Source organism: Oncorhynchus kisutch, linkage group LG22 (genome assembly GCF_002021735.2).
Source record: "Oncorhynchus kisutch isolate 150728-3 linkage group LG22, Okis_V2, whole genome shotgun sequence".
Taxonomy (NCBI): Eukaryota; Metazoa; Chordata; class Actinopteri; order Salmoniformes; family Salmonidae; genus Oncorhynchus; species Oncorhynchus kisutch.
In genome coordinates, this window is record NC_034195.2 from 3,716,319 (window position 1) to 3,734,765 (window position 18,447).

Sequence of the window (18,447 nt, forward strand, 5' to 3'; positions counted from 1 at the left end):
AGGAATAAAGAGAGAGATATCTGAAGAGAGAGAGAGAGAGAGAGAGAGAAAGAGAGAGATATCTGAAGAGAGAGAGAGAGAGAGAGAAAGAGAGAGATATCTGAAGAGAGAGAGAGAGATATCTGAAGAGAGAGAGAGAGAGAGAGAGGGAGAGAGAGAGAGAGAGAGAGAGAGAGAGGGAAAGAGAGAGATATCTGAAGAGAGAGAGAGAGAGAGAGGGAAAGAGAGAGATATCTGAAGAGAGAGAGAGAGAGAGAGAGAGAGAGAGAGATATCTGAAGAGAGAGAGAGAGAGAGAGAGAGAGAGAGAGGGAAAGAGAGAGATATCTGAAGAGAGAGAGAGAGAGAGAGAGAGAGAGAGAGAGAGAGAGAGGGAAAGAGAGAGATATCTGAAGAGAGAGAGAGAGAGAGAGAGAGGGAAAGAGAGAGATATCTGGAGAGAGAGAGAGAGAGAGAGGGAAAGAGAGATATCTGAAGAGAGAGAGAGAGAGAGGGAAAGAGAGATATCTGAAGAGAGAGAGAGAGAGAGAGAGAGAGAGAGAGAGAGAGAGAGAGAGAGAGAGAGAGAGAGAGAGAGAGAGAGAGAGAGAGAGAGAGAGAGAGAGAGAGAGAGAGGGAAAGAGAGAGATAGTGAGCGTAGGAGAATGCGAGGGGATGACATAAAGAGACGGAGAGAGGAGGGGGAAAAAAGGATGAGCAACAGAGAGAGAGGGAAAAGACAGGGAAAGGGAGAGGTGGGTGGCAAAGCCTACAGCTTGGTATGAGAGGGGACAGTGGGGGTGCTCACTGCTCAGCGATGTGTTATGATTCTTCCCTCCTCCCTACTCCCTCTCTCTATCCCTCCCTCTCCCTCGTTCTGGCTCTGTTGCCAAGGCTACCATATAGCCTCTTGCTGCATATACCTAGACGAGGCTGTCGCTTGTGGATCTTTCGCTCTCCTCCAGGAAACAAACAAAAGAAAACCCGTCACATACACTATCTCTCTCACACACACACACACACACACATACACACACACACACACACTGATAAAGGAAAAAAGTATTTTCAGATTGCATTGTGTTGAGAGGGAGGAAGGATGGTAATGTGAAGAGAAACCCAGGTAAGAAAGCTCTTCCAGACTGGACCATACGACTGGGTAATGACAGCCTAGAGCTGCCACTACTCTCTCTCTCTCTCTCTCTCTCTCCCTCTCTCTCTCTCTCTCCCTCTCTTCCTCCTCTTTGCGAGACAACATGGAGTGAATATCAATGTTTACAGCTGGCAGCTGCGCTACTGACCGTAAAAGGTAGGGAGGGAGTCATGTTGTGTGCGAGTGTGTTTTCCTTCAACACTTATGCTTTGTTGCCTTCCAATCTAAGCATTGAATCTAGTACTGTTTTCATTGTATAATCTAGTGTGTTTGTCTCAGTAACTGTATTGTTTGGGTATGTGCATATCTTTTCCTAAACGAAAATATGCGAGTTACTGTAGAGAGATGCAACAGCTCCCATCCCCGTGGGAATCATTACGGATGTTTTCATGCAGCGCTCTCTCTGTGCAGTTTGATCTCTCTGGCTCACTGTAGCGCTGTACGTGATATGAATGGTGTTTTGTCTCAGAACATGTTCTGTATACTTTGTAGTTAGATGTAGGCCTAATGTGGATGCAATCTTTCCTCATTGAGGAAGTGAGAGGTTGTAGATAAGGATGCTTTATTTTCTGAGATGACGAAGGATGATTCTTGGCTGCACACATCTCCGCAGTGTTGATTATTACATTTTGTTTACCAACTAACCATCCTTGGAGGAATTCATTTTATGTTTATTTATTGATCCATTTTTTATAACACACTGTTGTTGAATGGAATCCAGTGTCTGTGTGCGTGTGCGTGTGCGTGTGTGAAGGATTTAAGCTGCTGAGGGAGGCATGTCTCTGTCTCTCATGACCATGTCTCCTGTTACTGTCCTATCATCACTTTCAGTAAGAGCTTCCTGCTCCTGCCTGTCATGTGAGCATTAACACAACACTGTCCGATACCTCCCGACCTCTAACCTCCTCACCCACTGTCTCAGCTGGAAGAAAACACCAAAGTGATAGGCAATTTCCTTATTTTCTATTTTATTTTCTCAGAAATTCCTTTCAAATATAGTTTTGTTCTTCTCTTGCATGCCATCTGCTGTTTTCACTAGTTCAGATGTTGGCACCTCCGCCCCCAGAATTAATTGAGTTACTAGCTGGTGCACATAAGATTTGGTTCCGGGTGGTGCAATTATCCTTCTCCTAAACTCAATTTGACCTTTAGTTCTGACCTTGCACACCGTAGTGTCTTTTAAAAAGGACAGGAGCAAAACGTTCCTAAGTGTGTGAGAGGCTTAGTTCATCTGGTCCTTGGAGAGCTCCTGGGCCTGTACTCACAAGGCTTAGTTCATCTGGTCTTTGGAGAGCTCTTGGGCCTGTACTCACAAGGCTTAGTTCATCTGGTCCTTGGAGAGCTCCTGGGCCTGTACTCACAAGGCTTAGTTCATCTGGTCCTTGGAGAGCTCCTGGGCCTGTACTCACAAGGCTTAGTTCATCTGGTCCTTGGAGAGCTCTTGGGCCTGTACTCACAAGGCTTAGTTCATCTGGTCCTTGGAGAGCTCTTGGGCCTGTACTCACAAGGCTTAGTTCATCTGGTCCTTGGAGAGCTCTTGGGCCTGTACTCACAAGGCTTAGTTCATCTGGTCCTTGGAGAGCTCCTGGGCCTGTACTTACAAGGCTTAGTTCATCTGGTCCTTGGAGAGCTCTTGGGCCTGTACTCACAAGGCTTAGTTCATCTGGTCCTTGGAGAGCTCCTGGGCCTGTACTCACAAGGCTTAGTTCATCTGGTCCTTGGAGAGCTCTTGGGCCTGTACTCACAAGGCCTAGTTCATCTGGTCCTTGGAGAGCTCTTGGGCCTGTACTCACAAGGCTTAGTTCATCTGGTCCTTGGAGAGCTCTTGGGCCTGTACTCACAAGGCTTAGTTCATCTGGTCCTTGGAGAGCTCTTGGGCCTGTACTCACAAGGCTTAGTTCATCTGGTCCTTGGAGAGCTCTTGGGCCTGTACTCACAAGGCTTAGTTCATCTGGTCCTTGGAGAGCTCTTGGGCCTGTACTCACAAGGCTTAGTTCATCTGGTCCTTGGAGAGCTCTTGGGCCTGTACTCACACGGCTTAGTTCATCTGGTCCTTGTGAGTACAGGCCCAAGAGCTCTCCAAGGCGTCTCATGCCTTATTCATACTAGTGCCAACCGGAACCATACTCAGCTGGTTTGGATATTTTCTTTTCACAGTGTCCTTTCCAGCACGGTTCCAGCATCTATGGTAGATGCATAACCAGGCATGCCCAGTATAGCTCAGCTTGGCTTGGACCGAATCAGGCATCAGAGTACGAGTGCTGAACTAGCATCAGGTCCCCCCCCTGGCCATATCATCTTATTCACTATGATTGTAAAAGGGCAAAACTGATCTTAGATCAGCACTCCTACTCTGTGCCGATTTGTGAATACAGGCCCCTGGTCTTCTCTCCTGGGACAAGGACGGTGTGAAGGTCTTTATGCTGTGTTTGATATGTATCTCTGTTTCTCATAATCACACGTTATTGTTATTATTGTTATTATGTGATAGACCAGGAAGCCCGCGCAGCGCGCATTCTAAAACGTTATTTTGATGAACGTACTGCGAAAACACATTAGTCCAGAAACGTCGCTGAGGGGGTCATGTTCAACCATCTGAAGGGGTCATGTTCAACCATCTGAAGGGGTCATGTTCAACCATCTGAGGGGGTCATGTTCAACCATCTGAAGGGGTCATGTTCAACCATCTGAAGGGGTCATGTTCAACCATCTGAAGGGGTCATGTTCAACCATCTGAGGGGGTCATGTTCAACCATCTGAAGGGGTCATGTTCAACCATCTGAAGGGGTCATGTTCAACCATCTGAGGGGGTCATGTTCAACCATCTGAAGGGGTCATGTTCAACCATCTGAAGGGGTCATGTTCAACCATCTGAGTGGGTCATGTTCAACCATCTGAGGGGGTCATGTTCAACCATCTGAGGGGGTCATGTTCAACCATCTGAGGGGGTCATGTTCAACCATCTGAGGGGGTCATGTTCAACCATCTGAATTGTGATCGCAGAACGCTTAGCCGTAATGGCCGTCACTTTCCGCTGGTTTTTTATTCTACTCAACGCCAAATTATCTCCACTGTATTTTGTTTGTTTGTTCCAGTGTTTTCGGGCTCAGAATGCATTAACTGTGGATGATCAACTGTTTACCGAGCCCACTAACCTGCCATATTCTAAAAGATGGTCAGAACGTCGCTGTCCTCCGCCGCTGTCGGTCTATTTCATAGAAGGATCTCAATCGGAAAAGTTTGACCCCCCCCCCCCCAAAAAAAGAGCCCATTCAAAAGTTACCTGGATGCTTCATGACTGAGGGTCTTTTACCTGCTTACCGAAACCAAACGGCTAGAGGAACATGTCACACAGCATATCCTTGGCCTTGTAGAGTAGATACCCAGTGCTGTTGCTACACATGGCTTGCTTACTGGGGTGTGGACTACTGATGGTAGCCTGGGTCTCTTGCCAAATAGAGAAACAAGCAACATTGTTTGAAGCAGCAACCATTAGGTTACCAGGCTATACTGGGGCTCTTGTGCTTAGTGCTACATACTCTACTTTCTGATCAACACAATGTACTGTAGTCTTGAACTGAGATGAATGACTGAGCGAGTGCTGCCTTCAGGACCAAAAGAGGAGGGTGGTCTCACTGTTAGGACCAACATTAACACCGAACAGAAATAGCAACGCAACATGCAGTCATTTCAAAGACTTTAATGAGCTACAGTTCATATAAGGAAATCAGTACATTTAAATACATTCATTAGACCCTAATCTATGGATTTCACATGACTGGGAATACATTCATTAGGCCCTAATCTATGGATTTCACATGACTGGGAATACAGATATGGATCTGTTGGTCACAGATAGCTTTAAAAAAAGTAGGGGCCTGGATCAGAAAACCAGTCAGTATCTGGTGTGACCACCATTTACCTCATGCAGCACGACACATCTCCTTCACATAGAGCTGATCAGGCTGTTGATGGTGGCCTGTGGAATATTGTCTGGCTGTGAGAAGTTGCTGGATATTGGCAGGAACTGGAACACGCAGTCGAAACACGTTGATCCAGAGCATCCCCAACTAGCTCAATGGGGGACATGTCTGGTGAGTATGCAGTCCATAGAAGAACTGAGATATTTTCAGCTTCCAGGAATTGTGTAGAGATCCTTGCAACATGGGGCCGTGCGTTATCATGCTGAAACACGAGGTGATGGTAGGGGATGAACGGTCTCAGGAACCGTCACGGTATCTCTGTGCATTCATATTGCCATTGATTAAAATGCAATTGTGTTCGTTGTCCGTAACCATAACCCCACCGCCACCATGGGGCACTGTGTTCACAACATTGACATCAGTCTGTCATCTTCCCGGTACAGTTGAAACCGGGATTTATCCGTGAAGAGCACACTTTTCCAGTGTGCCAGAGGTCATTGAAGGTGAGCATTTGCCCACTGAAGTCAGTTACAACACCAAACAGCAGTCAGGTCAAGACCCTGGTGATGACGACGAGCACACAGATGAGCTTCCCTGAGACGGTTTCTGACAGTTTGTGCAGAAATTATTCGGTTTCGAAATCTGTCCAGGTGGCTGGTTTCAGACGATCCCGCAGGTGAAGAAGACGGATGTGGAGTTCCTGGGCTGGCATGGTTACACGTGGTCTGCGGTTGTGAGGCCGGTTGGACGTACTGCCAAATTCTCTAAAAAGACGTTGGACATGGGTTATGGTAGAGAAATTAACATTCAATTCTCTGATAACAGCTCTGGTGGACATTCCTGCAGTCAGCCTGCCAATTGCAAGCTCCCTCAAAACATGAGACATCTGTGGCATGGTGTTTTGTGACAAAACTGCACATTTTAGAGTGGCCTTTTATTGTCCCCAACTCAAGGTGTACCTGTGTAATGACCATGCTGTTTAATCATCATCTTGATATGCCACACCTGTCAGGTGGATGGATTATCTTGGCAAAGGATAAAGGCTCACTAACAGAAATTTAATCAAATTTGTGCACAGAAATTGAGAGAAAAACATTATCTGAGATATTTTATTTCAGCTCATGAAACATGGGACCGATACTTTACATGTTGCGTTTATATTTTTGTGCAGTATACATACTATTGTCTCAGTGGCATACCGTATACTGTACCTCGCGCTAAGCTTTTATACGGGTGTGTGTGTGTGCTGTATGCTCGTCATTACCATGGTTACTGAAACTCCAGCTTTACAGTGTTAGTGCTTCAAACAACCTTCACACAAAATAGTGCTGCTAGCCTCCTATTCATCCATCCACTCGTCTGTCCGTCCACTCGTCTGTGCGTCCACTCGTCCGTCCGTCCACTCGTCCGTCCGTCCACTCGTCCGTCCGTCCACTCGTCCGTCCGTCCACTCGTCTGTCCGTCCACTCGTCCGTCCGTCCACTCGTCCGTCCGTCCACTCGTCCGTCCGTCCACTCGTCCGTCCATCCACTCGTCCGTCCATCCACTCGTCTGTCCATCCACTCATCTGTCCATCCACTCATCTGTCCATCCACTCATCTGTCCATCCACTAGTCCGTCCATCCACTCATCTGTCCATCCACTCGTCTGTCCATCCACTCGTCTGTCCATCCACTAGTCCGTCCCTCCACTCATCTGTCCATCCACTAGTCCGTCCCTCCACTCATCTGTCCATCCACTCGTCCGTCCATCCACTCGTCCGTCCATCCACTCATTCATACGTCCTTCTGCTCATCCATCCATCCATTGAGAGGAAGGACCTTTGTGAACTTAAACCATCACTTTCGATACAAACCCCTCAATGCTGCAACACGTGTGTGTGTGTGTGTGTGTGTGTGGTGTGTACGTACGTTGCCATGGCTACTGGCCAGCCAGACTGGCGTCATCACTTCAAACCCACCTTCGCATCGAGCGGAGAGAGAAAAGGACTGAAAGCAGCATCCCTCTGTTCAACACTCGCGCTCACACACACACACACACACATGATGTGGTCTCATATTCCACTGAGTTCACCACATTCATTCAGCAGTGCAGTAGAGGAGGAGGGAAAGGAGAAGAGGAATAAAGAGAGCTAAACTGAAGCACGCGGAGCCAACAGATTGGGCTGGGCCTGTCTGACTGTTTGATAGTCGGTCTGACTGTTTTGCTATGTCTGACTGTTTTCATGTGTCTAACTCTTTTGTCTGTGACTGACTGACTGGGTCTGGGCCTGGTTGGCGTGGTGAATGAGAGAACGAGAGAGAGATTTAGTTTAGTGGTTCACCTTCCATCTCCATCCTCCTCTAATCACATCCCAGCTGGTGACTGGCCAGAATGATACTCTGGTACATCTAGAGCTTACACTGGATTACTAATATCCTCTTCAAAAGGACCACTTTATTTTACTGCCTGTTATATATTTGTGTAACTGAGTAAAACCTTTTCTCTTCTTCCAGGACTGATTCATACAGCATGGCCAACAACTGGTGGTTGCCACAGGATACAGAATTTGACTTGATCATGTGATCTGTCCTCCTTCCTGTACCCTTAGACCTTCCAGAGGTAAGTCACCTGACCTCCTCAGACTTCCTCATTGGCTGGATGGACTCGGGCGATTCAATAAAACAGCTGAAAAGTAGACAATGACCAAACTGTAAAGAGAATATGTTAAACAGCAGAATGTTTGAATTCGTGTCGGTAAGTATCTGAAGTGAAATAGGCTACAACTGGAAATCGACCTGGATTGTGACATTCTCGAACCTGGTTTAATGCTACTGTACATGTTGTGAGAATCTTAGTTTCGACGAGGAATCTTTTGTTCGACAGAAGAACAGGACGTACCGTATGGAGAGGTCCTATTGAATGGCGAGTTCTAATTTGTCATTCTGTGGCACCCTAGACATCCAGTCAGAGAGGACACTGTGTGAGGACAGCATGGCTCTGACTGCCAACGTTGCTCCATATGATAGGGAATATTGTTATTTAGAGCTTTGATGTAAAGCTCTGTGAGGGGTGTAAATGTGCCACAGACACACACAGCACAAATCACACACACACACATATGGAGGGTTGGCTGACACGTGTGTGTGTGTGTGTGTGTGTGTGTGTGTGTGTGTGTGTGTGTGTGTGTGTGTGTGTGTGTGTGTGTGTGTGTGTGTGTGTGTGTGTGTGCGAGCAATCAGGCGAATGAGCGGCACCCTTACTAATGGGGAAAGACAGATGAGTGGTACAGAAAAGGACTCTGAATAGACTGCTGATTGAAAGAAAGAAATAGATGAATAGTGTACATGTGTGTGTGTTTATGTGTTGTCAGTGGATGATTATGCCTGGGAAGGATGAGAGGCACTCTGTTGCCATGAAGATGGATGGAGCTGTAAACTCCTCCCCTGATTCATCCCTCCCTCTGCAATAGAGCTCACACGCACACACACACACACGAGCACAATCCCAGTAAGACAAGAGGATTCAGAGATGCAAGCCACTCACACCTGAATAGGCCAGCAGAATAGACCGACACACACACACCAAGCACTTCAGGCTTAATGCGAGTAACACACACACACCAAGCACTTCAGGCTTAATGCGAGTAACACACACACCAAGCACTTCAGGCTTAATGCGAGTAACACACACACACCAAGCACTTCAGGCTTAATGCGAGTAACACACACACACCAAGCACTTCAGGCTTAATGCGAGTAACACACACACACCAAGCACTTCAGGCTTAATGAGAGTAACACACACACACCACATTATTGAACTGCAACAGGCTCATTTCCTGGATGGAGGTTTCGCCGAGAGGATTCATCTGCATTTGTGCAGATCATGGCGCCCATCACATTACTGTATTGTTGACCTACCTGTCTCCTCCTGTATTGTTGACCTACCTGTCTCCCCTCCTGTATTGTTGACCTACCTGTCTCCCCTCCTGTATTGTTGACCTACCTGTCTCCCCTCCTGTATTGTTGACCTACCTGTCTCCCCTCTTGTATTGTTGACCTACCTGTCTCCCCTCCTGTATTGTTGACCTACCTGTCTCCCCTCCTGTATTGTTGACCTACCTGTCTCCCCTCCTGTATCGTTGACCTACCTGTCTCCCCTCCTGTATCGTTGACCTACCTGTCTCCCCTCCTGTATCGTTGACCTACCTGTCTCCCCTCCTGTATCGTTGACCTACCTGTCTCCCCTCCTGTATTGTTGACCTACCTGTCTCCCCTCCTGTATTGTTGACCTACCTGTCTCCCCTCCTGTATCGTTGACCTACCTGTCTCCCCTCCTGTATTGTTGACCTACCTGTCTCCCCTCCTGTATTGTTGACCTACCTGTCTCCCCTCTTGTATTGTTGACCTACCTGTCTCCCCTCTTGTATTGTTGACCTACCTGTCTCCCCTCCTGTATTGTTGACCTACCTGTCTCCCCTCCTGTATTGTTGACCTACCTGTCTCCCCTCCTGTATCGTTGACCTACCTGTCTCCCCTCCTGTATCGTTGACCTACCTGTCTCCCCTCCTGTATCGTTGACCTACCTGTCTCCCCTCCTGTATCGTTGACCTACCTGTCTCCCCTCCTGTATTGTTGACCTACCTGTCTCCCCTCCTGTATTGTTGACCTACCTGTCTCCCCTCCTGTATCGTTGACCTACCTGTCTCCCCTCCTGTATTGTTGACCTACCTGTCTCCCCTCCTGTATTGTTGACCTACCTGTCTCCCCTCCTTGTCTCAGGGGCATCATGACCAGACGACTGAGCAGCTCGACTCGTTCCCAGACGGAGGACTCAGTCTTCCTAAAGCCAGACGAAGACCCCATATGGCTGGATGACCCTCCAACGACAGACGGCGACCCCTCTCAACCAGGAGATGGCCCCCCAGGCCTTGATGAACCCCCAGGACCAGGGACAGGTCCCCCAGGGCCCCAGAGACACCCAGAGGAACTGTGGAGGGACAAGTTTTACACCATCGTCATGGGGATGCACTGGTGTGCCGTGTTCTGCACAATTTCCCAAATCACGGTGGGTCAGCTGAGATGCTGCCGACATTAAGGCAAAGGGTGTTGTAGAAAAATGGTTCATAAATGCAAATAGACGTTCAGTGCAACCACAGTTCGAAAAGGCCTAGCTGTGAAAGTACCTGTTCTTGTCAGAAACAAAAAAAATATTATTCAACTTCATCGGGGTGGCAGGTAGCCTAGTGGTTAGAGTGTTGGGCCGTTAACTGAAAGGTTGCTGGATCGAATCCCCGAGCTGACAAGGTAAAAACCTGTCGTTCTGAACAAGGCAGTTAACCCACTGTTCCCCGGAAAGGCTGTTATTTTCAATAAGAATTTGTTCTTATCTGACTTGCCTAGTTAAATAAAGGGTATCTACTGGTTTGCTACGTGTCGGAGCAGATCAACGTTCCTTCTGATGCAATATTGCCCGTCTAGTTTCCTAAGTGAATGAACAAGAAAATATCCAGGCCTTTTTTTGTAGGATACTGTCTGTTTATGATGTGTTCATGCTGGGAAAAAAGACAGGTGTGAAATTAGCACTTATGCAAAAGTCTAGGTGAATGAGGGCCTTATTATGATATACTGAAGTCCGTCACTCTACACGTTATTAAGACCTCGTGTGTGTCTGCTCCGTAAAATTGCACGTAGCCTACTTTGCTTGTAAATAAGTATGTAAGTATAAGTATGTGATTTCATTTGTATGTATTGTGGTTGCTGCAAAATGGCCTCATTGAGAACAGTCTGAATCCAATCCTCCCCGCAGGGTTATTGGGTCTTCTTCCTGGTGGATGGTAATGGGCTTTTCTCAGCCTTCTACAAATCCCTGCAGCTCCTAGACTTCTACCTGGGCGTCCTCCTATCATTCAACCCTGTTTTTGGAGTGGACGTGAGTAATTGGACCCACCGGTATACTGACATTGCAACACAACACAAGCCTATAAGGTGGTGGCATGCAGAGGAAAGTTTAGGGAAAGGACTGTCAACTGTAGTTGACATTACACAAAGTGTTGTTTTTTGGGGGACTTGCCAGTTCATAGTGTTTGGAGAGAAAAAAATCCTGGCCAGATTACAAAGTTAGGACATTCACTAATTTCCACATGTAAAGCAGAGACCCTATGATTGATTGCAAACTCTAATGCTTGACCAGTGGAGGCTGCTGAGGGGAGGATGGCTCACAATAATGGCTGGAATGGGGCACATGAAATGGCATCAAACACATGGCAACCATGTGTTCAATGTCAAACACATGGCAACCATGTGTTCAATGTATTTGAAAACATTCCACCTACTCTCCAGCTGTCACCACAAGCCTGTCCTACCAAATGAAGGTGCCGCCAACCTGCCCCGGGCAACATATGGTGTTTTTCTGGCTTCGGTGGCTTTGTGTTGTGTACAAGTCCGTTACTGACGTGCTGTCATGTGTCTTGTTTTGTCTGATACTGATGTGTTGATGCTTCTGTCTTGGTCCAGGTCTCTCTTTGAAAAATACAAAAATAAATATATATATATATATCCCAATGAGACTAAAGGTTAAATAAATAACATCCTCTCTCTGTGTGTCTGTTAAACAGTCCCTGTGCGTGATGGCGGAGGTGGAGAAAACCAATCACTACTGGGTCCTCCAGGCCACCGAAGGCATTGGCATGGCTATCATTGTCTTCATGGTAGGTACCTCTCACACACACCCTGATGAACGTTGCGGTGTGCTTTGCACAGAGCCGGGTGGCTCTGTACGCTAAAGCAAGTTACGTAGGGTCCCGCAAATTACGCAAGGGCCCGCCTCTCCCTCGTGTCAAAGCGGGTGTCAATGTTTACAACGCGGATGAGAGGGTGAAGCGTAACTATCCTTCTGGTCACAAAAAGAGAAGAAGAAGAAGGAAAAACACCAGGAGAGTGAATTACGGGAACAGCGATCAGGTAAACTTGTGTTCTCTCCTCTCCACGTTTGATGTCCGCAAATAACAGTAACGTTAAATTTGATGTGCTAGGTTGCAGTGCATCTCTCTCTCTTGTCTGTCTGTCTCGCTAACCTAGCTGGGCAGTGCATCTCTTGGTCTGTCTGTGTCTTGCTTGCTAGCCAGCCACTTCCAGGGCTTTGTTCTGTGACTTTGTGCCTGACGAAAGTGAGAGTGAAACACAACTATTTATTACGTTTGATAAACGCCGACAGGCAACGGTGTTTATAAAGTGCAGCTCGGAAAAGATAACCGCGTCGCGCGTGAACATGCGTTCATACCCTTTGAGCGGGCTCGAAATGAAACTTTCCAACAGCAACCTCTGTGTGGGACCAGACCTCTGTGTGGGACAATATATGGGTGTGATGGCACATCATTTTAAAACAAGACGATGATTATCTAGTCTCTCAGTCAAGGATTAGTTACAACTCTGGACTAATGCAAGATGGAAAGCAATGAATTGATACTGACTATTGATGTATATATTGAATTGAAAATGTTGATTAGCTGGACATACTGGGCATGACGGATCTCTCCAGTAAATAAAGCCGTAGTATAAATAGTATTTTATATTTGAACATGTATAGAAGGAAATCTGTGGGAGCCAGTTTGAATGGGCCTGATGCAGAGGATCAAATTAATACTAGTAATGTTATCCATAATTTACAGGTGCTACGCTTATGTTTGTCAGTAGAGGAGATACTGGATCATCATCCAGTACAAGCACAAGCTCAGTTGATCCACATCCAGCCTCAGCCAGTACTAACACAGACCCAATACTGGCAGCTTCAGCAAGTACTAACACAGACCCAATACAGCCAGTACTAACACAGACCCAATACAGCCAGTACTAACACAGACCCAATACAGCCAGCTTCAGCCGTACTAACACAGACCCAATACAGCCAGCTTCAGCCAGTACTAACACAGACCCAATACAGCCTGCTTCAGCCAGTACTAACACAGACCCAGTACTGGCAGCTTCAGCAAGTACTAACACAGACCCAACACAGCCAGTACTAACACAGACCCAATACAGCCAGCTTCAGCAAGTACTAACACAGACCCAATACAGCCAGTACTAACACAGACCCAATACAGCCAGCTTCAGCCAGTACTAACACAGACCCAGTACAGGCAGCTTCAGCCAGTACTAACACAGACCCAATACAGCCAGCTTCAGCCAGTACTAACACAGACCCAATACAGCCAGCTTCAGCCAGTACTAACACAGACCCAATACAGCCGTCTTCAGCAAGTACTAACACAGACCCAATACAGCCAGCTTCAGCAAGTACTAACACAGACCCAATACAGCCGTCTTCAGCAAGTACTAACACAGACCCAGTACTGGCAGCTTCAGCCAGTACTAACACAGACCCAATACAGCCAGTACTAACACAGACCCAATACAGCCAGTACTAACACAGACCCAATACAGCCGTCTTCAGCCAGTACTAACACAGACCCAGTACAGCCAGCTTCAGCAAGTACTAACACAGACCCAATACAGCCAGCTTCAGCCAGTACTAACACAGACCCAATACAGCCGTCTTCAGCCAGTACTAACACAGACCCAATACAGGCAGCCTCAGCCAGTACTAACACAGACCCAATACAGGCAGCCTCAGCCAGTACTAACACAGACCCAGGTGAATTAGAGGCAGCCTCAGCCAGTACTAACACAGACCCAATACAGGCAGCCTCAGCCAGTACTAACACAGACCCAGGTGAATTAGAGGCAGCCTCAGCCAGTACTAACACAGACCCAGGTGAATTAGAGGCAGCCTCAGCCAGTACTAGCACAACCAGAGGTGTTCAGCCAGCATCAGATACAAGCAGCTCAGACCCGACTAGAACAGTTGCTGCTCCACTAAATGACCCAGCAGATTGGCCCCCAGTCTCAACAGACTTTATGACGACTGAGTCAGTGCGCATTCAAACCAGGACTGGATTTATTTATTTTTTACCCTAAAAGACAAGTCTAGAAGAGGTTTCCATTCAGGCGTATTACAGAGACAGCTGTCAAATGGGGAAAAGATTACCAGGAGCTTTTTTGTTGTTGCTGTATGCTCTTTTCTACCAAAGACTACAACATGATAAAGGAAGGCGTGAATGACTGGTCAAATATCAATATTCTGAGACACCATGAGGGTAGTCCTGAACACACAGATAATATGATTAAGTGGAGAGAACTTGATCTGCGCCGGAGACGGACTCTCGACCAGATACAAATGACAATTTTGGAGGCTGAAAGAAAGAGATGGTGGGATGTCCTTCACACGTTTCATAAGTATCGCCCAGTCTCTGGCTGAAAGAAGCCTCGCATTCAGGGGTTCATCAGACAAAACTCTTCCAACCAGGTAATGGAAACTTCCTAAAAGAGGTTGAATTACTGGGCAAAATTTGACCCCGTTATGGAAAATCATCTCAGCAAAATGAAAGATGGCGAGACGCATGCTCATTACCCGGGGAAGCGCACACAGAATGAGCTGATACAGATTGTGAGTGACACGATTCTGGAAGCAATAGTGACTCAAGTAAGAGACTCCAAGTACTTCTCCATTATCTTGGACTGTACACCTGGCATTAGTCGCCAGGAGCAAATGTCCATTATTCTGAGAAGCGTGGCTTTAAAGGGATAGCCAGAGATCAAGGAGCACTTCCTCTGCTTTGTGAACGTTGAGGTTACACTGTCATCGTAGATAAGCTGAACGAGCGGAAGATTCCATTTGAAGATGGCAGAGGGCAATGATAATGGGGCCAACATGAAGGCCAAGCACCAAGGAGTACAAGCCAGACTGCTCCCCCAAAAAATCCCAGAGCCGTGTTGGTCTCATGTGGAGCACATACTCTAAACCTTGTCATCGCAGATGCTGCCAAATCTTCAAAAGATGCAGTTGGGTTTTTTGGGGGCACACAAAGATGGGATTGTTTTGAAGAAACACGTGAACATAACTGTGAAGTCAAGGTGGGACACGATGGGAGAGCAGGCTCCAAAGTGTTCATGCGATCAGGTATCAGGCTTCAACGATCCTGTGGCCAAAGTGGAGGCACGAGCACTTGCAGAGGAAGTTGGGTCCTACCGCTTCTTGATGTGTCGTATGGCGTGAGATACATACAATGACAAAACAAGGTGAACAAGCTCCTCCAATCCGCCTCAATGCAGTTCGCAGTGAATTTAATCTCAAATGCAAAGGCCTCCCTCACTACATACCGGGAAACTGGATTCTCTGGATGAAGAAATGGATGTGGAGGCTGTTCTGAACGAGAAGAGACTGAGAAACAGCAAGAGGCATTTCAGCTATGAGGCTCCTGATGAACCAGTGACTGATGCATTGAAAAACCTTGGAAGTCAACTACTTCAACATGGTGGCCGACTCTTTCAACCCGGTGAAAACCGAATATGGAGTGCTGCTGAACTTCAGCACTGCCTCTCAGATGTCCAGTGAATCTTTAAAGGCTCACTGCATGGAGGTTGAAAACACTTTATCTTTCAGAGATGACCGTGACATCAGTGGAATGGATCCGGCACACGAGATTCAGGATTGACCTGATCTGCCATCAGATAAGATGACTGCCTTTGAGCTGCTTTCCTTTCTCTCTGTGAGGAAAAAGCTGGAGGAACTCTTTCCTAGCCTTTGGACGGCCCGAAGAATTGCAGTCACCCTACCGGTAACGGTAGCATCGGCAGAGAGGAGCTTCTCAAAATGAAAGCTCATCAAAAGCTACCCGAGGTCTTCCGTGTCACAGGAACGTTTGAGTGGTCTGGTCATCATGACCATAAATCATGACGTGGGGAAACGCGTGTCCTGTGATGACATCATTGATGATTCTGCCTCAAGAATGTGCAGGAGAGGAATTTTTTTGATGGTAAGATTTTAAGTCAAACATTCAAATGTTTACACACTTAGTAACACTTCAGATTGTATGTCAGAAGTGCGTTTGTGTAAATGACTGCTTAACTATGTGACGTACTTTCTCATTTTCCTCCAGACAGTCCAGATAGACTGGTGCCCATGCTGATGCTGAAAATGCCCAGGCTGTAGAGGGAACCAAAATTAATCACACAGCTGTATAGGTTTTAACTTACTAATTTGAGACGGCAGGGTAGCCCAGTGGTTAGAGAGTTGGACTAGTAACTGGAAGGTTGCAAGTTCAAACCCCTGAGCTGACAAGGTACAAATCTGTCATTCTGCCCCTGAACACTGTTCCTAGGACGTCATTGAAAATAAGAATTTGTTCTTAACTGACTTGCCTAGTTTAATAAAGGTAAATAAATAGCTGCACCCATTCCAAAGGCTTATCTTTACATTGTATAGCTAAAGCTAATTGTATAATATTGTGAGGACTGGACTAATTACCAGGCAGCAGAGCCCAAAGCTCAGTGTTATATTTCATTATTTTCTACATTTTATATTTTCTACAATTTCTCATTTATTTCATGTTAAGTGAATATTATCTTAAGATTCTATAGAAAATTTTCTATTTAATAAATATTGTCTGTTTATACCTCATTCTGTTCTGTATAGGTCCAATTATTCTTAGACCGACAGATGGAGGAAACTGTTTTAAAGGAGGGAGGATTGTAGTGGGCGCACTGGGGTGCCGGTTGTGACTGTGTGGCAACGACAAATGGTTTACATGGCTCACGGGGTCAAGTAGGAGGGCCCCTTAGCAGAATTTTTGCTTAGGGCCCGAGGGTGGTCAGGACCGGCTCTGGCTTTTGCAAGTGTTAATTTTTACATTTACAGTTTGGTCATTTAGCAGATGCTCTTGTCCAGAGCGACCTACAGTCATTACATTTAACTAAGGTTGGTTTCTAAAAGAAAACCAGGTCACAGCCAGTCAAACGTTTCTGTCACCGTTACTGAGAATGTTGTTGTAGTTAAGGATACATTGGTCTTCAAGGGATTTCGTATTTGTATCAAGATACCTTTTGATGTATCTTTGCCGATTTCTGGCAAATTACAAGTACTTTTACTGTAATATTCACGGTAACTTACCGCTTCCTATAAATTACTGTCATATCAGAGCAACGATACAGTACAATACTGTAAAATGTGCCTACTATACTGTAAGAGAGTAAATGCTACTGTAATCATAATGTTGGTATTTTACAGTATTTTACTGTAATTACAGGGGATTGGTGCAAGCAGGTTGGCTATTAGGTATTTTTATATTACAGCATATCAATGAATATTTGGTGTTTTATATCACTTGCACTTCTAGAGGCCTAAACAAAGGCTTCCAAACCAAAAGGACTTGGCAAAGCACTCAACCAGTAAAGGTTTAAAGGTCCTGAACAGTCATTCTGAAAAGTACTTTTTCTCTCATGTCTAAAAAATTTGAAAAGACGGGCTGAGTGGGCGGGGAGCTTATATTCAGGAGCTCGCCTTGACAGACAGCTCTTTGAAACGCCAAGCAACTTGGATTCAGTGAGCGGTGTTGCAGTAAAATTATCTCAAGCTAATTGAGTGATACACAAAGCAACTCAAACAACATTGAAATTGCATCTATGATATCAAAAAAATGTTTTATACAACTCCTGTTTGGCATGTCTCTTGTGATGCGGTTCACAGCAGCACTTATGGATGTGTTGCCTTGCCAACGCCCCCCCCCCTTTGGTTCCATGCTGGCTGAAGACCTAGCTAGCCAGTAACTAGCTAACGCCAGACGAGGATGAAAGGGGTAACATATGTATCTTTGCCATAGATTAATAGTGTAAACTTGTAATTATATTTGCTGACACCTTACACTCACATTTTGGCACTAGTAGAGTAGCTATCTAGCTATATAAACCACGTCCCTCTGCAAAAACACCTTCTCCGATGTTGGTTACAAGGTGCTACTTATTTAAATGATGTAAGAGTATATTGGTGTATGAAAATGAAAGTTAAGGTGATGTCACCTTGTCCCTTAATAATGAATCAAAATGTTTGACATGGGGGAGGGGACCAGTAACTTTCAAATCAAACTTGATCAATGTAGAAGCAACAGTCATTTTTCAAACTCTGGTCATCCTACTTTGATCTGGCTTCCTTCAAATATCATCGTATTTCATGACAACATGATTTCATGACAACATGACTGTTCGTGATCTTTAAGACTTGCTGCCACTGATCTGTCCCGAATCATGATTCTCGAGTCAGTAGAAAGAGTAGTTAAAAAATAAGGAATCGTTCGCTAACTGAACATCATATCTACACGCTCTCCTCCTCTCACATTTTAACAGCTGTTTGTGACCAGACTAAAAAAATCTCTCCAAGCCAAACCTTCATACCATAACCGCTAACCGCTACACACAGCCCTTAATCATTGTCACCGTATTAGCTAACATCATAGTCAACATAGCTACTATAACTAATGGGTTAGTAAACCCACAACTCCAATCAGTGTACAGCAAGCAGG

General features: G+C 46.0%; 1 protein-coding gene across 1 annotated transcript in view; it reads left to right on the plus strand.

Annotated features, from left to right (window-relative positions):
• Positions 1-774: 774 nt before the first annotated feature.
• Positions 775-18,447, plus strand: part of LOC109867255 (tyrosine-protein phosphatase non-receptor type 5) — a 35,099-nt gene continuing 17,426 nt past the window's right edge. Inside the window, exons 1-5 of the mRNA XM_020456310.2 lie at positions 775-1,101; positions 7,550-7,655; positions 9,818-10,103; positions 10,845-10,967; positions 11,653-11,745. Coding sequence (XP_020311899.1) covers positions 9,825-10,103; positions 10,845-10,967; positions 11,653-11,745 — 495 coding nt within the window. The 5' untranslated portion in view covers positions 775-1,101; positions 7,550-7,655; positions 9,818-9,824. The remainder of the gene's footprint in view (positions 1,102-7,549; positions 7,656-9,817; positions 10,104-10,844; positions 10,968-11,652; positions 11,746-18,447) is intronic.